The sequence below is a fragment of the Agelaius phoeniceus genome, chromosome 9 (genome assembly GCF_051311805.1).
Source record: "Agelaius phoeniceus isolate bAgePho1 chromosome 9, bAgePho1.hap1, whole genome shotgun sequence".
NCBI classification, from domain to species: Eukaryota; Metazoa; Chordata; class Aves; order Passeriformes; family Icteridae; genus Agelaius; species Agelaius phoeniceus.
The window spans coordinates 28,624,458-28,649,325 of NC_135273.1; the positions used below are offsets into that span (position 1 = coordinate 28,624,458).

Consider the following 24,868-nt stretch of genomic DNA (forward strand, 5'->3'; position numbering starts at 1 on the left):
GAAAAGAGCCCTGCAAAACTAGAACAGGAAAATCAAAACATTAAAATCTTGGGTCTTGTTTACCAAAGACAAGATAAATAAAATCACAGCGCTCAGCTGGCTGGGGCAAGGAGTCCTAGCACATATTGCTTGCAGTGGCAAATAAAATTCTTTAACAGTCAGGGCTCTTTCCTCACTGCTGGGTAGGGTTACATCAGGAAACTGTTACAGATCACTAGTCATATTTCCACACATATCAGGCTGCCTAATAATAGACTCCATTTCCATTGCAAGAGTGTGCTACGTACCACCTAATCATTTGCATTAATTCCAGCTGCATTTTTTCAGACTAACCACTAATTCAACATCAGTTTCATATTTAAAGAACTCAGAATGTATTGTTGGCAGGAAGTGAGCTTTTAAAAGAAGAATCTGAAGGCATACATGCCCTGATCATACCCAGGATATCTCCACAGTTTCTTTAAGATGTGTAAAACATGGTATTACTTTTATATAAATGTAGTGAAATACAACTACAGCTGCCATAAGAGCACATAAAATGGGTGCAAATCCAAATCAGATACCCAGGACTCCAATTTAGGACTGGAGTTGCATTTATGGCTATCCAGAATACTCAATATTCTTTCTACATGCACTGAATAAGCAAATCAGGAAGAAAACCCACACAGTAGTTACACTTAGCTGACAAATGGAAGGAAAAAAAAAAAAAAAAGAGACAAACTAACAGCATCTTTGTCATGTTTTAATACAAACGAACATAAGTGAATCCCAGAATGTCAGCAAAAACTGTTTGAAGCCAAGCTGGATTTTCCTGCCTTGGACCAGAGGAGGGAACATTTCTGCACGTAGGTCTGCCCCACTCAGATGTTGCATCCCTCTTGCCTAATGAGGTGTGCAAACACTGTAACTCTGTACACAGCACTTCAACAACACACATTGCTCCTTACATGCCTGGCTTTTACCTTGAGAATTATTAATGAGCCAGAATCACATCACACACTTGAAGCCCACAGCACTGCTGAGAACTACTGGGACATTTGCAGGCTGTAACTCAGGGCTCAGAGCTTCCACCAGAGCCTTGCAACACGCCCCACAAAACGTCAAACCTGCAGCGAGAAGCCAGAGCGCACAGGACGTGCCACCCATGGAGAGATTTGTCACTGCTGTGCAGACACAGCCTTGGCACGAGAGCAGCTCTGTAAGCAAAAGCCATTGCACAGGGCACACAGGGCAGGGCAGAGGCAGCAGAGTCACCCTGCCTCTGCTGGAGCACCTGCCTGGCTCAGGAAAGGCTTCATCATCACACGGCGTTCCCCCAGCCAAGCCCAACACGCACGCAGGGCTGGCCTGTAGCTACAGAGACAAGAGGTTCCAAGGGCTCTCTCTCACTGACTTGTTTGATGTTCAAGTGTTGCAATTCTTTCCCCATCAGCTTTCTCTGAACCTCTTCTGCTAGCCCTCCTCCATGCTTTTTCTTGCTCTCTGCTACTGCCTTTTCTCCTTGCTACATCCATTCCAAAGAAGGACAGCAAAGATAACATATTGCTGTCACAATTTCCCCTTTTTAGTCAGCTCTACCTTGTTAACAGCCCTACAAGCCCTATTAAGCTTTCTGCAGCAGCTTCAATCCACTGAACTGTGGTTGTGCAACAAGAGAGGCTCCCAGGGCCACCAGAATTTGGGTGCCCTGCTTAGAAACACTCACCTGTGGGCTTCAGTGAGCATCTCTCCAACCTTGATAAAAAGATTATGAACTTGCGTAACCAAGTCAGCATTTCCTTTCACGGTTTCAACAATCACATTTATTCCTTGGTTTTAAAAGGTTTTGGTTCAACAGTTTTATAAACAGGCTCCACAAAATGTGCAGTATTTATAAACATGGTTCTTAGTCGCAGTGGTAATAAGAATCTTTACTTTCATCATAATGTTCACTTCAGTTATGCAACACAAGGTTGATTGTTTCCCCTCTTCTCCCTCCCACAATTGGCACTTAATCATAAATTGGAGAAACGTGAAAAAGACAAAAAAGTTAATCTAAGCATGAAGTTAAAAGCACCTTGCCACAGTATTACATTTTAATAAGGCAAATTCTTGTTTTGTAAAGCCTAATTGTGCAACTTGGAGACCTATGGAAGGAGGCAGAAACGCCAGCCTTCTCCTATAAAGAACAGGCCTTCATTTTTGCTTCAAAGTGTTCACCCCTCCACACCAATCCCCCTTAAAAAAAGTACAGCTGATAATACAGCAGAACAACCCCTTTACAGGGTGAAAGGAAATTACAGTAGACAAAGGCTGAAAACATGGTGCATAGTACACAAAATAAGACTGTTTTTAAAAATAACATAAAAAAAAGAAATAGAAGAAGAAAAAGAAACTGAACAACAAGCAACAATGGAATTTTTCTAGTGGAAAGAGGATTTGTGGGCTTCATAAATAAGTGGAAAATTACTAAAATACTTTGCTATATAATATAAAAAGGCGCAAAGTGTTTTCCAGTTGTCACCTAAGTGTTAGATGCAACTTTGTAGGAGTAAGTATTTGGAGGCAGCTTGGAGCTCTGATTGGTGCAGGCATTCCAGCAGGGTAGTGCTGCCAACAGCAGGAGAAATCCCCCCAGCAGGACACAAAAGCCACTGAAGTAGAAAGCAGTGTTGTACTCCTGCGTCCAGTCGTAAAACCAGCCTGGGGGTGGGATAAGAGAGAAGCTCATCAGTGAAATGTAACACAGCACTGGTAACATAGAGAAACAGCAATTAAAAAACACCCAAACAACAAAATAAAATTTAATTTAAATAGGCCGAACCTAAAATGCTGTCTGACCTCTTAGACATGGAATGTGTTTTCCCTCAAAGACAAATTACAAACATAATCGGCCAAACAACTTTTATTTTTTGTTACAGATTTCAATTTCATCTTTCCATTAGTATTAGACATGCAAAAGCATTCTGTCTGGTTGTGACAAGCTCATGTTCAGTTTATATCTACTCCTTGCCCTTACCTACAATTGGTGGTCCGAGGCTGTTCCCAAGTCCAGCAAAGAACATCAATATCCCGTAGGCATGAGTCAGTTTCTCAATCCCCACAGTCTTCGTTGTTACATACGGAAAAATTGACCAGTTCCCAGTCAGAAAACCCAAAATCCCAGAAAGCATCGCTAATGTAAGGTAACTTTTGGCAAATGGAATTGCAAACAAGGCCACTCCTGTCATTAATAAGGTAGTTACATAGAGATATAAAGTGTTAACCCACTTAAAATCTGCCAGTATTCCTAAAATAAGTTTGCCGACAGTCGTCATAATGCCAATAATGGAAATAAGGGGCATGTAATAGTCATCTTCACTAATGTTTGCACTTCTTGCTACATCTTCCATGAGCAGAGAAGGAGGAAATCCACCAATATCAAAGAGCAAGATGGCAACAAAGAGAGCTGAAAATACTTTGTTCTTGAAAAGAACCATGGTCTCCTTCCAGTAGGTCAAATAGAGCTGCCACTTCCTCTTGGCGAGTTGCTTGCAGAAGTTTGTCTGTTCTACAACTTTCTTTTTGTAAGTGTCTTTCTCATTTACATTTATTGAGCTCAACGTGTTCTTATTCAAAATGCCATCCTGTTTGCAATCAGGCACATTGTTCACAGATTTTTCATCAATATAGCCCTTTTCAAGGATGCTAATGTTTTCTTCAACAGTCTTTTCCTTTTCATGGTAAACAAAATATTGATCTGGGACTTTGTCTACAAACATTTTCTCTGGTGGAGGAGAACTGGATGATTCCAAAGGTCTCATTAGGCTGCCACATGCTAATATATTTAGAGACAGGGCACCAACTATTAGCAGACACCCATCCAGTCCATACAGCTCAATAAGCTCTCTTTGCAGTGCTGCATATATAAAGAGTCCAACACTTGAGCCTATAAAAGAAAAATAAGTTTGGTTTAAACTGAAGAACCAAGACCATTCTTCAACTCTAACAAAATTCCACAATTCAGCAGCTATGAATACAGTGCCACAGGAATGGTAATTCATTTGTGCTTCTCTCTCCCAAGTTTAATGAACCAGTGAATCATCATCCCTCCTGAAGTTACAGTTTCTTTGTTGAGTAGCCACACAACAAAAAAAAAAATGTCCCAAAATATCTGAACACTTTGTGACAAATAACACTAGCAGACACTTCATAAACAAGCAGGATCAATACTATATCTGATTAAAAACATCAAAGAACTGTTAAGCCACCCTTCTGCCCTGCTCTCATATACAGTATCCCTTCAGGTACCATTTTGAGTTAGCGCAGTTAGCATTTCCCACTGCAACATTTTCCCCTTTCTTCTCTTTGCTGCCACCTTCCTCCTCCCAGGCAGAAATGGACCAGGAGTTCACCAAGACCCCTCCTAGAAGCAGCCCTTGACTGCCTGGTGTTTAAGGAGCAGGGTTTGCCTGGTGGGAGTTTACCCCAAAGGCATTTCTGAAGCTCTACAGGACTACACATTCATTTGAGAAATGTGGCCATTCAGAAGAAAACATTGAAGAGTGAGAAATTACTAGGAGGACAAGCATTTAATGCAATCCCAGTAATTTAAAGAAAAGGTTCTTGTTTGAAGTGAGCACATATCCATTTTAACTAGTGGGTGTCCTCTCACAAACACAGAACATTGGTTTTCAAGTCAATTTATATGACAAACTTTAAAATTATTTGCTGAAGACTGTCTGGTGCTAAACAGAGGAAAATCAATTACAAAATCCTTGCTTGTTTTGCCTTCCAGGTACTAAAATTAACCAGGGCACAATAAGATCAGGCTTTAAGGCAACCTACCTGGAATCCAAAACAAAGCCACTGAAAATGATCCCAAGGAACATTTCTGCAAAGCTCCTCTTCACTCAGCTTGTGTGGATGAGGTATTAGTATCTCACACCACTGACTACACTGATCCTGTGTCTCCTCACTGACAGCTACTCAAGAAAATAGGTCAGAGCAGGCACTCCATGGCACACAGAAAGCAAGGCATGGCACAAGGGCCATCTGTAACCATTCCTACTCAGGCCATTAAAAAGCAATGCAGCATTTATATCCTGCATCTCCAACCTCTTTCTCACCTCTGCTCCTGGGTTAGAACAAAGAGGAAAAAGAGGACACTGTGGAATGCTTCTCCTCATTATCCATGGCACACAGCCCAAGCTATATGAGTCTGTTTTCAGTGACTATCCTTTCCTCATCTATATTGATGCCCATAACATAAACCTGCAGGTCTAGTTACTATTTTATCTGAAGCCTCAGTTTTTCTCTTCATTGCTACTGGTATTTTGATTTAAGAAAGTAGTAACTTTCTTAAGTTACTGAGAAAAACATAATCTTCTGGTTTTTTATTTCCAGGATAAGGGTGGCTGTATCAGAGTTGAGAAGCTGGAGAGAATGACAGAAGTCCTACCTGTTGAAATCAGACCAAGTGCGAGGCCTCTGCGTTTGTCAAAGTACTGGCACGTGATGGTAACTGTTGCAGTGTACAAAAGGCCACATCCAAGACCTGCATAAAAAGAGTTAGATATAAAACATGCTACACCCTCTAGGAATGAATGCCCCTTTGTTATCCTCCAGGTGATGCCGTGGTGTGCCCTGGGTACTGAGGTACCTTTAACCCTGCTCAGCACTGTCTCACCTCCCTTGCCTCCCTGTCCCTGCTGCTGAGCAGGGTGGAGCAGGCTGGCTTTGAGGAGCTCCCAGCCGAGCTCTGTGCTCTGTGGAAGGGCCACAGGGCTCTGAGCCCAGGGCTGGCCCCAGGGCTGGGCAGAGCTGCCTGCCTGTGGCACAGTGCCCTGCTGGCCACAGGGGTGCCCAAGTGCCTGACACAGTTAATTTGATCAGCCACCCGCGGCAGCACAGAGGGCAGGTCACCACCTGCCAGGAGAGCAGCACTTTCATGCCTCCAGCACAGCATTTTATGTTCAATCCAGTTCTGGGCAGAACAGCATTGCTCCATAATGATCCCTAATTTATCAAATTAGAATGAGTATGTGACAGAATTCCAGAAGAGATATTATTCCCTTAGGATTGGCATTTCATGCCAGCAGAAGACTTGCTCGATTCCAGGCCTTAGGTAAAACCTCAGCTTCTCCATCTCTAACAATTGTGTCAACAGAGGATAAACTGTTTTCAAACGCTCATGAACATTTACATCATTTTTATCTTTTACTACATGGTAACAGCCTGCCCGTGCAACATCCCTCCCTGCCCAAAAATCAAGTATTCCTTGATAAATCAAGTCCCAGACTACCACTGCCCCTGAGAATTAGTTTCCCATTTCCTATTCATAAAGCAACACTCAAATAATGAAGAGTAAGTCTCAAAATGAAGGGAAGGTGTTTCTTACCAACAACTATCCCATATGAAACATATAGGAAGTATATGTTTGGTGCAAAACTGCTCATCATGAGGCCCCCAGCCACCATAAAGCCACTGAAGATAGCTACAGGTCTTGCTCCAAAAGATGATACACATATACTGCAGACAGGACCTAGAGGGAAAAAACAGGAAAAACATTCCAAGTAAACATCAGCACCAGGAAGAACTTCTAAAAATATATCAATCTTTGGAAACGTTTCTTATGGTAACTATTTACATGTATAGTTATATTAGATGACAATTCAGAGTACTCATTTTCACAGGGTTCTCTAAAGCAGTTATATAAATATTCATGGTCAGGCTAGCAAAGTTTTTCTCAAGGAGAAACTGAACATCAAGGCCATGAAAGGGTCCTTGGACTGGGCGGGAAAGAGCAAGGGAAACATTCCTTACACATAGGGAGATCCAAAACATACTGGACTGTAACACTGTCATCACAGAACTAAGGTGTACAAAGGTTCTGAAAAGAATCTTCTGTCTTGAAACACAAAACCAAGGCAGACCATCAGCCAGGCCTTAAGCAAGCAGGTATTTTTTGCCAGAGCACAAAAACTGTGTTTCAGAAACACAGTATCTGTATCCATCTTGGTATGTGATGTACAAAACTGGAATGGAAAAGCAGTCACTGGGGATCATGGTCACAGCAAGAATGCCACCTGGTGCTTACACAGAGGGAACCTCTGCTGGCATACCAGGCAAAGACAAACACCTCTCTACCCTGATTTTTGAGGGAATTAAATACCCACTGGTCAGGTGTCCCTACCAAAGAACACTTTACTACCTATCTCTGCTCTCCTGTAAAACTACAAAAAATAAAAGTCACTTAGTGGGAGCAGCCGCAACAACATTCAAGTTCACTCCCCAATATTTCTCAGTTCTTAGCTCTCTTAACTCTTCAAAACAAGAACCAAGTGAGGCAGAATTCACACCCTGCCTCTATTCAGCCAGTTCTCTCCTCACAGAAATTGCAGAACAAGCACTTATTCTCAGTTGTGTGACCTGGAATACACCTTTTAGTCTTAAGTAGCGTGCAAGCTTGGTGCCCTGCATAAATAATCAACCAGCAAGAGACTTGGCTTGCAAAGACAACTTATCTGAAACCCTGCAGTCCCAAACCTTCACACATAAACTCAGATGTTAGCCTCATTTCTAAACTCAGCAACTCTGAGATTAGAAGTTAGATGCAGAGCTGAATGCCATTATTTAACACAAACAAAAAAAAACCACCTTACAACATCTGCATCTCACGTAAAGCGATGCACATACACACCATGGTCGATTCAATCTGCACAAGCAGTAATTTTGGAGTCTGCCATTTGTCAAGGTTAGTGCTCCCTGAGTCACGTAACAGATTCCCAGCAGATGGGAGGTGAGCCCAGAAAGGTGATATGAGGTAAACACTTGGAGCCTGGGGATGGTGCTTGCCTAGGTTTGTAGACAGGAGAGAGCAGCTGGGAATGCAGGCAAGGTTTTCCTGTGGTTGCCAGCCATGGGACAAGCAGTTCAGGCAGGCAGGAGCAGAGACTCGTCAGCAGGTGAAATGATCCTCAGAGACAAGGCAGGCCAGAACTTTTGCCCTACATTAGAGCTATCTGCCCAGGGAACATAAAGGGGGGTGAGTCTGAGCTGGGGCTTATCCAGGCAAAGAGTCAGAGTTACAGAGGAATCAAGAAAATATTCCAGGAAAGAAAGGTTTAATTGGATTTTGGAAGCAATGAAAAAGGAAGATCTAAGCACTTACTGCTTCTCAAGAGTCAGCACACTGTGGGAATGAAAGCTGGCCAGCATAACCTGGGCAGGGTAACATGCTGAGAACAAAGGCTAAGAACATTGCTGATTCTTAGAATTAATTACTAGAACTGGCAAATTAAGATTGTTATGTTTCCTAAAACCACAGGATTTAAAAATGAACAAAGGATTGACTCTCTATTGTATAAAGAATTCTTCTACACTAAAAGAACATAAGGCAGTGTTAATGTAATACAATTAAGCAGAGGAATTTGCACTCTTTCTATTCTTTATTTCTGACCTACTACCTTGCTAAAACAAACAGCATTTCCCTTCCACTTGCTCTCTATATTTGGACACAGCTATTCTCAGAAGGTGTCTGTCCAGTCTGGGGTGGTGGTGCTGGTACAGACATCACTGACCCCTACCAGAGCATCCCAGGTGAAACTGGACCCTTTGACCCCCAGCCAGAACAAGAGAGACACAGAGCTGAAGGATGTGGCTTCATAACCTGACAAGACATCTCCACTGGAACATGAACAAAAGCATCCCTGACAAGGCCCAAGGAGATGCTCTTCCAGCCTCTCCACTTGCAAAATCTAATCCCAAAGGAGAACAAAGAGTACAAAGAGATCTTTTCACTCTGACATGGAAAACAACCTGCACAAAAGTGAAGAACCTGCTCCAGAGAGCTCAGTATTAATCTGCCATCTCACACAGCAAGACATCTGGCAACTCAGCAACAGCTCTGTTTATAAGAAGGAGCGCCAGTGTAAACATTAAAATAATTATTTTAGGTCTCTGAGTTGAGCAGAAAAGCAGCTCCATCTTCCCATTCACACTAGGCACGACTTTCACACTCATCACACTGCTAGAAAATGAGTCACAAAAGAAAATCCCCTGGATAGCCAGCATCTTTGTCCTTTCCTGCCTCCTTGCACTGCTTCCCCTTCTCTGTTTCCCATAGCACTGGCATTTTTTTTTCCACCAGGCAGAGCACCTTCAGTTATCACCACGGTATTTGCACAGGAGTTGACTGTACACAAACTTGTCATTCTTTACAAATATTTGAAGCACAATGGGCTCAAGGCAGTAAATTCTAGTAAAAATCCAACTTTCACAGAGTGGGACTGAGACCTGCCTTGTGGATTTTGCTCAAAATGGGCATTCTGAAGACTGCAGGAGTCTGCATACAGCCACATAGGAAACAGATCTTCAGGCAGCATAAGGGTTTTCATTAGCTGACTCTCACCATAATACAAACAACATAAAAAATTCCCAGTGGCAATCCTCAATAGTAAGCATGAGAAATAGCTTTTAAGCCAGCATTTTCTTCAGTTTGCCAGCAGCTCCAGGGGTTAGCACTGGAACTAGTAAAATCTTTTATGACATTGATAAATATTTACCTCTTTTACAAATAAAATCCCTAGGGCTTTTTCCTTTCCAAATGATGGATCTTAAAACTAGACCAAACTCAATCAAAAAGAGATAGCAGCACAGTTTACTGGAATGACAGCTAACTCTAGGAAGAAAGACTCAGCACAGGAACAGACATTGCTCTTCTGCACACAACCTGTCACAGCTCGCAGTCAGCAACACAATTATCAGGGGAGCAGTCAAAGAGATCCCCAGACAAAATGGGAAGCAGAATGAAGATTGGTTTTCACAGGAGATCTTCATACAGAGGAACCAAAGAGGAAGAACACCTAGGAGGAATCATTTTTACATTGGTATTTTTATTAAAAGTATTTTGAATGAAATACTTTACCCTCAATGAGATGGGGACATGTCTGTGAGCCCTTCCTGAGGCACGAAAACAAGGCAACTGCTGCACTCAGGAACTTAAACCTACAGAAATGTGCTGTCCTCCTGACAAGCACAAAGTTGGTTTTTTTATGGACATCCAGAACTAACACTTTCTTCCTCAATATTTTCACATAAAGTAAAAAAACCCTGTAAAACAACATTCCCTCCCTCCACTCTACTCACTAATCTCAAGGATCCTCCTTCCTTCACCTCATACACAAAATCTTTTGCTAAACAAACTATACTGGACAACTGAGTTCTTTCTCTTATCATCTGCATTAATCTGACCCACCCTACCTGGGCATCTGTCCGAGCTTGTTGAAACTGTAGAGTAGAAAAAATGGTCATGGACTGCATGTAAAATCCACTGGACAGAATACAAGAATATGTTTTGTTTATTAAACGCATTTCTAAAACCTGGTTATAATAAACATAACATTCTCCAAATGCCTGTACTTTGGATATGAATATAGATCAGAAAAAAGGCTTTTCACACTGGGCAGCAACCCACTCCCAACTGATTGGAAAGACAGTTCCCCTCTAAAAAAAGTTGTTATATGAACTGGGCTTCTCTTCAGAGGAATCTTGGGGACACCCTTCTCTCCTGTGCACAAGCTCTTTACAGCATCCATACTTTACAGTGGGGGCCGTGGCTGTGTGAGGTTTGTGTTCAAAAATATGTAGATGCAAAAGCAGTTATAGAGTAGTAAAACTGTTGATTGAAAACACAAAATTAAGCTTTTTACACATCTAGCACTGCCTCAGATCAGCAGAAACATCCCATCAAATTATCAAGGCATGCCTTTCAAGAGAGAATCCTGCCTTTGCTCTCCCTCCATTAATGAAGGGAAGTGGCAATGGAGACATTGCTCCTCCTATGCCAAGGACTGTGAAGTCAACTCTTACTATAAACAGCTGTGGTGCCAATTACAGGCGCCAAGGTCTTTGTTTTGCTTTTAACAAGTGGAACATGGATTAAATTTAATTTCAGGCTCCAAATGGATGCAAAATTAAGAACATTTGGTGCAGAAGAAGCACATGATGTTCAAGAGTATATATAAATATCCTCCTCTGGCCTGTTTTAGTAAGGGAAACCTACTAAGCTTTGTATATTTCTTCCTGTCAAACAAGCCCTGGAGCCATGTGTCCCATCTACTATAGCCTGACCAATGTCATAACACCTAATTCTGCAGGGCAGCTCTCACCTCTGCCTTCCATAACAACCCTGATGCTTGTCTGTCACTCTTCTAGGCACATTTCTTGCACTGCTCTGAAAGGTTTCATCACAGAAAGTCACAACCCAAGCCATGCTGTGAGGAGGAGCTCACGGGATCCCTGCCCCATTCCCTTCTCCAGCTGACTGGAGGTGAACAGTTCAGCTCAGGCTGGACACTGGCCTCAGCAGCACCGTCTGTGCTGCGAGCAAAAGGACAGAAATCGAACACCAGGTGCCCAGGAAATGGATCCAAATAAACAAGGTGCTGTTCTGGGTTTCTATGTCTCCAGTCTAAGTTTAGCTCTCACATAAGTCAGAAGTAAACATTTTAGAAAGGATACCAATGCAGCAAACATGAAAGTGCTCACCAGCATCAGCTGCTTAAAAAGAAATTTCAGATTACACGAGCAGAAGGAAGGGGAGAAGACAGAGAACTTTTTTCTGTGCAAGATGCTATATATATATTATTGGGTTTGGTAAAATTACAGTACTAATACAGCAGAGTCACTGGTCCCAACTTTCTCTGTTACAGAAGCTGGTGAATGTGATTGCCAGCGCTATTAATGAGAAAAGTCTTCCTAAGAAAATGGACTCTGATTTATTTCCTGTCTGTGGCTGCTAATCTACCATAATTGTCATTCCTTTTCCAGTCTGGCATCTACAGCTTCAGAAAGGTGATGTTAAGTTGAAGAAAGCCCACAGAAGAGTCATAATGGTTCTCCAGTAGAGTCTCAATTAAAAGTGTGGGAGTCTTGGCAAAAAGACTGTATCAAGTTACAGGCTTTAAAGAAAATTTAGAAGTAATTTGATGACATTCTCTAGACATCCATCACACTAATCAAGGGGCACTTCAAAATATACCACTTAAAGATAACATTATTCATCAGCTGAAAACTAAAACTAAACAACTTGTATCATAAAATTGCATACTTTTAAGGAGGAAATTTAGCAGATTTATCATTAGGGTGAGATCCCAGCTTGACAAACGGTGGGAACTTTCATTTTAGGTAAAGCTAGGAACATAGACTTTTGTTTTCAGTCAACTCTGATAACATCAATGTAATTAAAGGACCCTCCCTGTACTTTCTTTTGAAGGCATAAGAGGTAGGAATGATTATTAAGCTTCTGAATGCCAAACTGAAAGAATAAAATCACATGGACAGGCAGCACTTCTCCTAACTTGTCAAACTTTCCATAATTTAATCATTCCATACCAAAATCAGTCACAAGAGCAGCTTTGATTTGTATTATTCATCATTGATTTGTATTATTCATCATTATTATAGCTGCTGTCACGGTTTAACCTCAGCCACAACCAGGCCCACACAGCCACAAACTCACTCCCCCCACCAGCAGGAATGGGGAGACACAGAAGGGCAAATGCTGGAAAACTCCTGGGCTGACATAAAGGCAGTTTAATAGGGAAAACAAAGCACACTTTGCATGCAGGCAAAGCAAACCCAAGGAATTCCTTCACTGCTTCCCATGGCAGGGCAAGTTCAGCCATCTCCAGGACAGCAGGGTCCCATCACATGTGATGGTGACTCAGGAAGACAAATGCCATCTCTCAGAAGATCCCCCCCTTTCCTCCTTCTCCCCCCAGTTTATATTCTGAGCATGATGTTACATGGCATGGAGCATCCCTGTGGTCAGCTGGGGTCACCTGTCCTGGGTGTTTCTCCTCCTGATCTCCTGTGCACCCCCAGTCTCCTCACCAGCCTGGCAGCAGGAACAGCAGGAAACACCTTGGCTCTGTTAGCCCTGCTCACCAATAAGAAAAACATCTCTACATTATCAACCCTATATTCAGCACATATCCAAAACACAGCCACTGAGAAGAAAATGAACTCTACCCCAGCCAAAAGCCAGCCAGCTACAAAGCACACTGCTGAGAATTGCTCACAGCAGCAAGTCAGAGGGCACTAACATCTGGAAATAAGCACGGTGTTGACATAAGGGAGAGGGGACTGAGGCTCTTAACAGAGCCAGAGACTTCTGGTCTCCTAAAAGGGTGTTCTCTTGAATTTCCTTCTGCCTAGTTTTTCCTTCAGTAATTACCTTATTTATCATTATTTTCCCCCACTTCACTCTTTCACTCAAGTATATTTAGGTCTTGATGAATAGCAGGAGTCAATAGCCATAATACAGGAAAATTAAAAAAGGATGATGGAAGAGCAATCTACAGTCCTGTATCCAATAACACCCTCAGACTGAATGGAGTATTTTTGTGCTTAGTGATCCACCTGCCTTTGCCCATTTCTCTTCTGCCTGATGGTAAAAAGCCCTAACACAGGTGTGACACCAGTATTTGATCAGTTCCAGGGCCATACAAAGCAGTGTTCTTTATTCAGGTCTGTATTGCTATTGGAACATCAACTTTCTTTTGTGGAGATTTTCCTCAGGATCTTGAGCTGCATTTTGTCCATTAAACCACATTATTGCTTTTGCCTGTAGCAGCTCCCCTGCTGACAAGAAATTTTTTCCAGATCCAGCAAATAGATAATAGTTCCCATGGTAAATCTTTGAAAAACAGAAGTTAGTGATATGACCCCTTAAATACCCATGCCTGATCTTAAAACAACAACCTAGGAATTTTCAAGGTGGGGTCTAAAATTCTGCTGTTACTCTCCAAGTGACAATGCTTTACTACAGAAAAGCTTCTGGGAAAGTTGCTTTATTTAGTGCTACTGTTACCCACAACTTTCCAGCCTTCAAAGGGAGCTTTTTCTCAAATAAAGAATGCAAAGAAGCCCTCACTCACCCCCACCGGTGAGTGAGGTAGGTTTACAGCTAGAGCTGAAAAATCAGCAACTCGCCTCACTGGTAGGTTTACAGCTAGAGCTGAAAAATTAGCAACTTGTTTATTGACTTTTTTTCATAAAGCACTTGAACCATTTTGGACTAACAGCTTGTTCTGATTTTAAGACAATAATGTAAATGTTAGTCTTAAAGTCTCATTAAAAAATGCATCAAGAAAATTACTGTTCAGCTTCTCAGAGTGTGGCTTTTCTAGTTTATTCAAATACAATAATTTTGAATTTTCTAAAGGGGATATTTTTCTTGCTCTTTTTATCACTATATTCCTCTGGTTTATGCATAAATGTAACTATAAAGGAAACTATAAATGTAATATAAACCTAAAACAAAAAGGCAGCACCCTCATTTGCAGCTATCTTTGATACAATTCCAAGAGACGAAAGCATCAACTGGAAACATTTCAATTTAAGACAGATACTGCTTCTGCACTTACTGGCAAGCAATCCAATTCCATTGGCTAGTGATCCAACCCAAGCAGTCTTGCCTTTCCCTTCTCCAAAGGCATCCAGCCACTCCAGGTACAGGACTCCCACCGCCAGCGGTGACCCATAGCACAGGAACTGGGTGAAGAAGGAAACCACAACGATCACCCAGCCCCAGCCTCCGTCTGGGGGCTTCCGAAACGCCATCCTGGCAGCTGGGTCAGAGGCAGGGCAGCACCTGTGCAGACAAAGCCCAGAGAGAGCAGGGTCAGAAACGCGCCTGACCAGGGCTGTGAGCACAGGGGAGCTGTGCAGAGATGGCACATTCAGCCATCCTGCAGGAACAGCTGCAGCACACAGGCAGTGGGAGCTGGAGCTGCCACTCTGCACCTCTGCTGGATAGCAGAACAGCAGCACCTAAAGCATCATGAGTTGTACATACACCAGCACTGCATGACAGAGAAGCATTTCATTTGCTGAGTGCTAAATAAGCTCTGTGAAAACTTCAGGCAATAACATCTGCCACGGTTCAGCTAAAGAGCCCCATGGTCACCTGCTGTTAAAGTCATGAATATTAAAAAAGGAGCAAAAATCTATACCTATATCTATCAGTTCCACTCCCAGCACAGTATCTTTCCATTTACTAAGGTGTTTGCCACCAGATAGTGCACTCTCAGAGGGGCAGATCAAGAGGAAGACTGACATTTTGGCAGTAGTACCAGTTAAGTACTCTGCTCTGTCAACAAAGCGATGTGTAGAGAGCTGCATCCAAAAATCACTTTGAATATATTAGTGAAGTGAGCTCTAAGACTGTGTACAGGTGTGGCTCATATGCCAAGGCATGACAGCAGCAAACATGCACACAAAAATCTGCTATAACCTGTTAGAGTGTCAGCCCTCTGTACACATCAGCCTTCCCCAAACTGGCAATCACAGTCTGGACCCCAGAAGCACCACCTTGCTCCTGGGCATGGCACAACCCATCACCTGTGTATCTATGGCTTTAAATAATAACCCACCACCCTCACATCTTCTTAAGACTAGCGTGTGAATGTGGGGATCAATACTTCTAACACCTGGCAAATTTAGAGGTTTTCCAGGCTACATTGCTCTGAAGTCTCCCTGTGCACACAGCCAGCCTGCCCTCCCTCTCTACAGGGAGCAATCTGCCCAAGTGATGAACACAAAACACATGCTGTGCTCCTGGCTCTGCCACTAATCAGATATGTGATTCTCAACAGTTTCATTTCCTTCACCCTGGAAGACAGAAAGAGGAAAGATCTTGCCCTGTTTCCTTTATGAAATATTCTCAAGGACCATCTCCACACTGAGCTTAAGCATTAAGACTGCTGCAGTAACAGCTCTGCTCTGGGAGACTCCCAAGAGGCAAAGCAGAAAAATAAATGCATTGCACTGCCTTTTTGACTTAGGAACCCAGAGGAAATGGAAAAAAAATTACTGCTGTATGAAAGCAAAGGGGAAAACAAGCAGACAATAACAGAATTCCCATTTGAGATCCTCACACCCTTTTCTTGGGCAATTTTTAAGAATTTGCATGGAAAACTTAACAAAAACACTATAGTATAAAATTTTGAGGAATTGTATTGAGACATGAAAAAGGCCAGTTCTAGTTTACAATGCACTTAAATGTTACTTTGAGGGTAGATACTCACAGATGATGGCAAAAATCTGTCAGCTTCCTATAAATGTGCCTTCATGTGACAACCACCTGTGGAAAAACAACAAAGCAAGTTTTCAGCCAACATATCACTGCAACAGTTAACACAACTCTGAAAAAATGGTGGCTTCACATGAAATTTCTTCTTTTTAAAATCTTCCTGGAGGAACTTCAGAAGCAAACAAGTTATCTCAGTGGAGAAGTACTGATCTCCTGCAATTAATTAACCTCTGACAGCAGCCTTGAGCCCTCAAATAACAAAACCATCGCCCACTAATGTAAAATGCATTTTGACATCCGGGGTCCTTTGGGAGTGATTTACAATTTTAATATACTGACTGTCCTTGAAGATACAAGATTCCCAGTTACAAATGTTACAAAGTGACTTGTTTCACCTTATAAACGTAAGCTCTGACTCACTCCAATGCCTGGTGAGTGTCCCTTGATCCTGTGAGATGCAAGGGTGGCAGCTGGCATAGCCAGAAGTTACAGGCACTTTCCTATAACAATACCCTTTACACTAAAAGGGATCCCTGTATTTCTGCATGAAATATTTGAGTTATTTGAATGCAGTCCCCAAGAGCTGACCTATGCATCTGTCCGTGAATTAAGTAATTTTCACTTGGCTTGTTTTGTCCCTGCCTAGAGGAAAAAATAGTGGAAATAAGTAACAGCTTTAAAAGCAGACAATGAGACAAAGCAAGGAAGTTTTCAGAAAAACTTTACAATAATGGAGGTAGACAGTGAATAGCCCCAACTCATATTTGTTTAAAAATAAACTTTAGAAAACAAACACATTTTAGCTGTTACATTGATTTCCATTATATTGGTGCCCTAAAATTTAGCACAAAGACAACTCTTGAGTTCAGTTCTGCTATTCTAAACATTTCATGGGAAGGAAGCAAGGACTGGGCAGGAGAGGAAAAAAGGTTTTGTAGACTTAGGTCACGTAGTCTCCTCTAATAGAAAGACTAAAAACCTCTGGATTAGTTTGTCACCTGTTGCAATGATGCAGAGTATAATTGAATTTAACCAACTCTACCAAATTTACAGCAGTACAAGTGCTGACCTCCTACATGCTGACAACTCCTATTTTGCATCACAGATCTCTTTTGCATCTTTTAACAAAATAACAAAACTTTAGGTACCAACCATCTCTATTCTCTCAATGTTCCAAGCCATTTACAGTCCACAACTGTCAGGCAAAAAGTAAAAATCACCATCATTTCCTCCCTAGAAATCATCCTTGGGGTATAACAGGTCTATGAAATCCCAGGGTCAGTTTTGAATGACCTGGCTTTCCCTTCCCTTCTCCTCCTGTTTTTGTAGGTTATTCCTTCACCCCGCCCTGCTGTGTGCCTGATACCTAAACTGAGGCATTTTCTAACTCCCCTGAAGGCTCAAGGCCACAGAGAGCAGGGAGCTGCCAGGGCTGCATGAGGAGCCTGTTCCCCAGAGCCCTCTGCTATGATAATCAAAGATGTCCTGCACAACCAAGCCACTGCTGGGACCATAGATACCAACTTTCTATTGGCACATTATTTAATGCTTCTCCAAAAGGGGTAAGTTGTACTGTAATAGCTTGGTAGCAGGGAAAAGAACTGACAGTGAGAATTAAACCTTCATTTGTATGGACACCAAATCTGTGCATCGACTTGGGAGGGATCCAAAGTGCCTTTCACTATTTTCTGTCTGTGCAGAAGGAGGACACAAACTGGAAAGATAAATGTGGGCACCAAAAACGAAGAAGCAGAAGCCCACACAGAAGGGAGTGAGGGGAGTCAATAGTTGTGGGGTTTTTTCTCAGAACCAACGAGGAAGACTTGTGTGATCCTAGTAACAGATAAACAACTGTTTAAGATTCAGCATTCAGGTGGGAGCAGTTTCACAAACCGTTCTGTTCACTCAGCCCAGGGATACTGTTTCAGGCTCCAGGAAACCAAATTAAATTAAAAATACTGAAAAAGAGACATGAAGCATAAAGAATTGAATAGTAACTTGAAATTTGGTGAGAAAAAGCTTTTCAGTGAGTTGTACTCACTGCGAATAAGAATCAGAGGAAGAGAGCTGCTCGATGAAAGCCTTTACCAACCACAACAAAAAGAAACTCTAGAGAACAAACTGAACAACAGTTTCAATGTGGAAAGAGAGAAGTGTCTGGCTGCAACTATTTGCTTTGCTCTGAGCACCATTATCACAACAGTGAACTCCCTTCCTATAAATCTTAAAATTTGGCTTAAAGATGACAGATGAGCACAAAAAAAGAACATGAGCACCACTGAAACATTAGCCCTCAGCACAGCAACTTGTATTAATCTGTGGCAAAGGGAATCTTGAGAAAGACAGTAGCAATGTGATTGTTTCCAGTTTGTTCTTTGTGCAGCCAGAGCCCCGGGAAGCGTGTTGCTTTCTGCGAGCAGCACATGGCTGCAGAGAGAGCTGATGTCAGCAGACACACTGTGTGATTAACACTGGGCTCCTCAAGTTTTGCAAGGCACTGCTACAAATCAAGACGGTACCAGCCAGAAAAGTAGCATCCCTCATTTTAGCTGAATCAGACTTCTTGTAAATTTCTGTTTATTTTTCAGGCAAGTTCTAGCAATTATCATCCGAAACTTCTGCTACCCTTAGCTTGCAAGTAACACCTAGAGCATGACTGGTGCATTATAGGTGCTTTTAACATGCTCATCATTTCCAACAGCTGCACGTGTACTGACTCTACAGCACAAGCATTGTATTAAATTCACTGGAAGATGCATCTCTGTTTCCACAACATCTGACTTTAACTGGTGTTCTAAGTACAGTAGCTGCCTGTGTGACACTGAACACATATATCTATTTGCCCTCTAGTTCTCAATATTCAGGTCTGCCTATTTGTCATATTTCTCTACTTGCCTTTCTGTCAGTTAAATAAGAGAATTGTCAATATCAATGTTTCCTCCTATTTCTCACGGATGACAGAAGTGTGAAATTTAAAACAAAACATAACACCAGAACAAAACTTACCAACAACAAAATAATGTTTTTCTATTGTGCAAAATTAGTTTACATTAAGAAGCATCAGTGGGTCAGCACACAAACCAGTCAGCTTTGTACAAATCTGTCAGCTCAGCAGAACCAGTCCTACCTGTTCCCAGAGCCTCACTGCTCCAGAGCGGATGGAAACCCCCCGAAAGCACAACTTTAGAGCCTGTCGGTCACAAGCACGCATCCATGCAGGCAGATGCGAGCCGGCGCTGCTAGAAGCCACCAGCCAACATGATTTACCAGAGATCTCCTCTGCAAAACGAGCGCACGATGTTGTGCGCCGCCTTACGCATCACAACCTGCGAGGCTCCCCTTCAGCATCTGCTCCCTCAGTCCGTGCGCGCCCCTCGGCCAGGCTCTCCGTGGGGATGGACGGCCTCTTATAGCCCCCCGCTCGCCTCGCCTCTCCCCACGCCCTCGGGGGCCAGCCCACAGCCCCGCGTTACACATTGACGCCTTCCAGCTGCAGGCCGGTCCCGACGGGAAGCGCTCACCCGCGCAGCGACTGAAGCGCTCCAGGAGGTGACTGAAGGTCGCCCTGGCCGTGCCGAGGGCACACACGGCCGAGCCACAGTGCCCCGCTCCGGGGCAGCCGCCGAGGTGACACGGGGAGCCCGCAATGGGGACACACGGGGTCGGTGGGCTCCCGCAATGGGCACACACGGGGTCGGTGGGCTCCCGCAATGGGCACACACCGATGGCGACGGACACCCGCTGCCATGTGCCCGCGGCAGGTGCTGATGTCGCACACCGCCCAGTGCCCACCAGACACCAACAGGGCACACCAGGAGGCACCACAGCCACACCGAGGGGTGGTCGTCGATGGGCACCGCAAGGGATGCGCTCGCCCCGGGTGGGGGGCACGATCCGCTCCTGCTCCTTTTCCCGAAGCCGCTCCCGGGAGACCGCGCAGAGCCGCCCCGGGCCCCCGGCCTGGCCCTGCCGCCCCAGCCCGGGGCAGCTCCCGCCGCAGAGCGGAGCGGGGCCGGGCCGGGCCGAAGCGGGGGCAGCGGCCCCTGAGGGGGCTCCGTCCGGCTGCCCCCGCCGCCCCCGCCCCGCTCCCCGCGCCCCCCGCCCGAAGCGCGGGTCCCGGCCCCGTTACCTGCGGGCGGGCGGCCCGTGGGGCGGGGGCCCGGAGCCGCCCCCGGGGAGCCGGGGCAGCCCCGCATCGCGGCGCGGCGGGCGGGCCGCGGCCGGCACGAACCGGTTGTAACTCGGGCGGGGGAGGAGCTGCCGGGGGCCGCCGCCGCCTCCGCCCGCAGCCCCGGCGCGGGGGGACCGCCCCGACCCCCCGCCCCTCCGGGCAGGCGGGGCCGCTCGGCTCGGACTCACCTCCGCCGCCCAACGCCGCCTTGCCCTGCCCCGCTCCCGCCGGGCACGGGCGGACACGCGTCCCTGGCCGAGGGTCGTCCCCAGCAGAGCCGAGCGGGAGCCGCCCCCGAGCCCCGAGAGCGGCGGGGGAGCGGCGCTCACCGCCCTGTCCCGCCGGGTGCCCGTCCCCAGCGCAGCCCCCCACTGTCAGCGCCCCGGGGCACGGTGACCCCCAGCGCCATCCCCCGCTCCTTGCCCCAAGGCAGCCGCAGGCCGGGCTCCCCCGGGCACCCGCGCGGGTCCCCAGGGCGGCGCAGCGGCCGCAGGGCGGGCATGGGCGCTGGCTCCCGCCGCCAGCCGTGCCAAAAAGCCGCAAACTTGCGCTGCAGACAGCGATGCAGGCAGCGCACATGCGGCACTGCTACCCCAGCCTGCCAGCTCAGGGGAGAGACAACTCACTCGTGTGTCAGCGCACCCACTGCCTTCTGGGGCCGCCTCATCAGAGCCCCGGCCCGGATCCGTGTGCATGGCACGTCCAGCGCTGTCACACAGGGGCAGGGCAGTCGTCAAGTCGCGCAAGTTCAGGCACCTGCGATGTTCACCCTCCAGACTGCAAAGGCTGCCGCAGAAGCTGACTGAACACCCAGCGAGTACCAGCCCCTACCTCGGGCGTGTTCAGGGTGACAGCTCTGCTGCTACCTCTACCCAATTAGAGCTCATGTAACCCACACACTGCAGGTGGAAATATAAACATTTTATAAGCTAAGTGAAATTTTGAGAGCTGAAATATTCCTAGATCTGAAATTCTGATGCAACCTCAGATGTTCACAGCCTCTGCAGTTCCTACAGGTGTGCCATCATTCTCCTTTTCAGACCTGCAATCCAGACTTACTCCTTCATGCAATATTCACAAAGGCTTGTGAACTTCAAATGTCTTTGAAAGTGTCTCGATCCACACCTCACAGTATTCAGGTAAATAACAAAATTAATGCTTGCTACTGGAAGGGCTGAGAGAATGACATAAACTCAAGCCTCACTTCTAAGACATCCCAGCTGGTGTTGGCTTGTGCTGTGTATCTCGTGTCGAAAAGGGCAGCCAGCTGAAGGGGGGCGGGGGGGGGGGGGAAGAAAGGAGAACAGGAACTCCAAGAGCTCTAGAAAACTGTTCCAGGGAGGAGAACGGAAATAAATGGCATTTAACCTAGAGAGAAGGAACGGGGGAAACATCATAGAGCTTCAAGAACTGTGAGAGGTTACTGTGAAGCAAAAGGAATGAACTGTTCTGCATATATGCATTAGACACGTAAAAGAGGTGAGTAGGCTTAAATTCCAACCCCAGGTAATTGCTACAGATATTAGGAAAAGCTAGGCTAGCTTGTGCTTGCACAGATTTCTTTGGGAAGCACAGCATTTTGGGAACATGTGCACTGGAGCTGCTGAAACAAATCACCGAAGACAGCTGCCCAGACAGTAAACAGCCACTGTTTACTTTGAGTGCTTCTTGGGCTTCAGGACACAGGCTGAAATTGAAAGGGTAAGTGAAATCTTCCCATAGCCACACAAGAGATGGCTGGGAAAAAACAATTCTGAATTAACTGTCCAAGATGTGCTGTTTCCTACACTTCAATACAAAACCTTTTTGCAAACAAGTGCATCTAAAGCTCCAGTTCCCATTACAGATACAGAAGTATCTGTGCTTGATACAGAAGCTTAAAAAACAATCTTGTAAAATTAAATACTTCATTCTAGCAAAATTGGTCATGAGCATCTGAAAAAAATTAGTGTATTCACAAGTTCACAATGGTTTAGCTGTACAAGAATAGTTAAGGCACATGAAAAAGAGTTAAGGCACATCAGTGGCAGGAGTACATTGGCACTCCCTGGATCCTTATGCAGAGGAAGCAAGCCCAGTCAGATGTAAACCACACCAAGATCAGATCACAGGCAGCTTTGGACCTTAACAAGAAGCCCCACTTGAGAATAACTATGCACTTTAAGTGAATACAAATTGACCCTAATTGCTTTACTCTAACTTCTCTGGATGTCCTCCTGATGACAAGTCCCCTGTTTTAATTAAACCCGTTCTTAATATGAACATGCCAGTCAATTGCATACCATAATTTTGAGAGGCCAACCTTGCTGGCAAGGAACAGAACTGGGAAAACAAGCTACAGAAAACAAGGTTAGAGGAAATAGTCCCTCCTCCATGTCTCCTTTGTCCCTGGTTTCATAACAAGCAATGCAGCTCTGTTCAACTCTAGGTTTCTGCTCACTTGGCCTACAGTATTTTGGCAACTGCCATTTGGCTTAGATTACACATCACTGGTTAATCTTCTCATTTCTTCCCTTCAGAAACCCTTCCTACATGGCATTCCAAGGCCCAGTGAATTGTAACAGTGCTATAACTGCACTGTTCACAACCACACTTCCATCCCACACATCACCAGAATTCTTAAATCCTCATTAAAAAGAGAAAATGAAGTAAAATACAGAATAATTTCTATAAGCCACTTTTCCCCTCAGCCTGTGGGGTCTAAGAATCCAAAGGATAAAGGTACTTGTGTAGCATGACCAGGGATGAGAGCAGCAGCTAGTTAAATTTTACCTGATTTTTGGTACACCATGGCTGCAGGATGTGCTGTTCTGGGTCACTCACAGCTGTACCAGTGAACAGATGATCGAGGAATGTTCTCTACTTCACAGCCAGTGCACTAGCAGCAGCTCCTGAAGGTACAGAAAGGAAAATTAGAGGGTATTCAAACAGCCATCTTGGAAGGGGTCCTTCCCAGCAAGGAATGTAGCTGGTGCTGAACACCCTAAATCTGATCAAAAGGATTATCACCCGGGGGTAGAGAGGCAGCAGGTTTGGGGGGTTTTGGTTGGGGTTTTTTTGTTTGCTTGTTTGATTTTAACAAAGGTCCAGATTCTGCAGTGGAGGAAAATCTCAAAACATAATCCAATTCTAAATATTTGATCAACTATTCTCCTTTAAACTGTGGTCCAAGCCGGGAGCATCCTTTTGTATCTCTGCAGTCCTTACGCAATCAGCGTAGGAGGACAGAGTCTGCAGTGAAAGGGTAAGGCCAGCATGTGCAAAGGCCATTGCAGCTGTTTTGTTAACTTGCTTGTGGAAAATGTCCATTAATGATTGAAGGGGGAACAAGGTGAGGAGAATAATCAGTAGTTTGACTGGAGTTTAATTTAAGCAGCCATATTAAATATTGATGCACTCACAGAGTCTAAAGGACGCTCATTTGTCTCCAGCAGCCGCAGAAGACAACGCTTCCGAAGTTATAAATTAACCCTTCATGTGAGAGGTGAGAAGCATTAGGTTTGTCAAGTGCTATTTGACCACTTCAAGCAGGGTCACTAGACCTTCTCTCAGATCTGTGTGAAAGGGAAGAAGCTGTTACAGCTGCAAAGAACAGAGATTTCCTAGGAGAAGCCAATAAAGTACCACAAAGCTCCCTGGTGCCATCACAGCTACACTGACAGAATATTTCCTACTTTGTCTGGGAAGATGCAGATATAGTGGCAGAATTGTCCCTCCCACAGGCTGGCTGTCACTGATAACATTAAATCCAAGGTTTCCACACCACCATCCTCTGCAGAGCTCCCCTAACACGGGCAAGGCCTGAAGTGTGTGCTCAGATGAATTGTGTCCCCAGTCCAACCATGTCTGACAAACCGGTCAGCTGCACACAAGAGAGATGGACAGGAACTTTGTACAGGAGCATGTGGGCACAAAACAAGGGGGAATGACTTAAAACTGAAAGAGGGAAGGTGTATAATAGATAATAGGGAAAAAGTCTTTACTGTGAGGGTGGTGAGGCCCTGGCACAAGTTGCTCTGGGAAGCTGTGGATGCTCATCCCTGGAAGCATTCAAGGCCAGGCTGGATGGAGCCCTGAAAAACCTGGAGTGGTGGAAGGTGTCCATGCCCATAGCAGGGGAGGTGGAACTAGATGTTTTACAAGGTTCCTTCCAATCCAAACCATCCTACAATTCAAATGCTGCTTCATAAATCAGTTTCCCATGTTGTCTTCAAGTCTGCATATGTGCAAAATAAACCTCACATGCAAACCTGCAAAGCTTGTAACAAAAGAAAAGCAGCAGTCATCTAGCTTTAAAAAACTGTAGTCTATAATTTCTTTTTTGTTTCTTTACTTTTACATGACTGAATGGGTGAAGGGCTTTTTATGTTCTTACACTACCCATGTAGGTAACGAGGACATCACCTGTATGTCCTCATGAGGGTATTACCAAACGAGGGAAAAGCCATTTAATCAAAGCAATTTTAACTTGCTTATCACTTCAATGCTCTTGCTACACAACACAACCAACCAATGCAGCTGCAAGGAGTGTTTCTTGAAGATGTCTGAGGTAGAGTTTCTTAGTAAAAGTTCATTGTAACAAACCAGAGAACTGCAACAACATTTACGCAACATAATCTTCTTAATCTGTTGCATATATT

The 24,868-nt window shown here is 44.6% G+C and overlaps 1 protein-coding gene across 5 annotated transcripts; it reads right to left on the reverse strand.

Moving 5' to 3' along the window:
• Window positions 1-1,774: 1,774 nt before the first annotated feature.
• Window positions 1,775-23,646, reverse strand: SLC16A9 (solute carrier family 16 member 9). 5 transcript variants are annotated; one of them, XM_077183359.1, is made up of 8 exons: window positions 23,630-23,646; window positions 23,001-23,119; window positions 16,053-16,108; window positions 14,391-14,617; window positions 6,359-6,502; window positions 5,420-5,515; window positions 2,999-3,907; window positions 1,775-2,682 (listed from the first exon to the last, which is right to left on the reverse strand). In XM_077183359.1, the coding sequence occupies exons 4-8, from the start codon at window positions 14,584-14,586 to the stop codon at window positions 2,504-2,506; spliced, it is 1,524 nt and encodes a 507-aa protein (XP_077039474.1). In that variant the 5' UTR covers window positions 14,587-14,617; window positions 16,053-16,108; window positions 23,001-23,119; window positions 23,630-23,646; the 3' UTR covers window positions 1,775-2,503. The 5 variants fall into 5 exon arrangements, with proteins under 5 accessions (XP_077039474.1, XP_077039473.1, XP_077039475.1 ...); XM_077183358.1 differs by lacking the exons at window positions 23,001-23,119; window positions 23,630-23,646 and adding an exon at window positions 20,855-21,045; XM_077183360.1 differs by lacking the exons at window positions 23,001-23,119; window positions 23,630-23,646 and adding an exon at window positions 20,417-20,581.
• Window positions 23,647-24,868: the final 1,222 nt, after the last annotated feature.

Coding starts and splice junctions, on each gene's coding strand:
- SLC16A9 (XM_077183359.1), bottom strand. CDS start 14,586: ATGGCGTTTCGGAAGCCCCCAGACGGAGGCTGGGGCTGGGTGATCGTT. Junction 6,503..14,390: donor TGGAATTGGATTGCTTGCCA/GTAAGTGCAGAA, acceptor TTTTCCCTCTAG/GTCCTGTCTGCAGTATATGT. Junction 2,683..2,998: donor CCTCGGACCACCAATTGTAG/GTAAGGGCAAGG, acceptor TCCCACCCCCAG/GCTGGTTTTACGACTGGACG.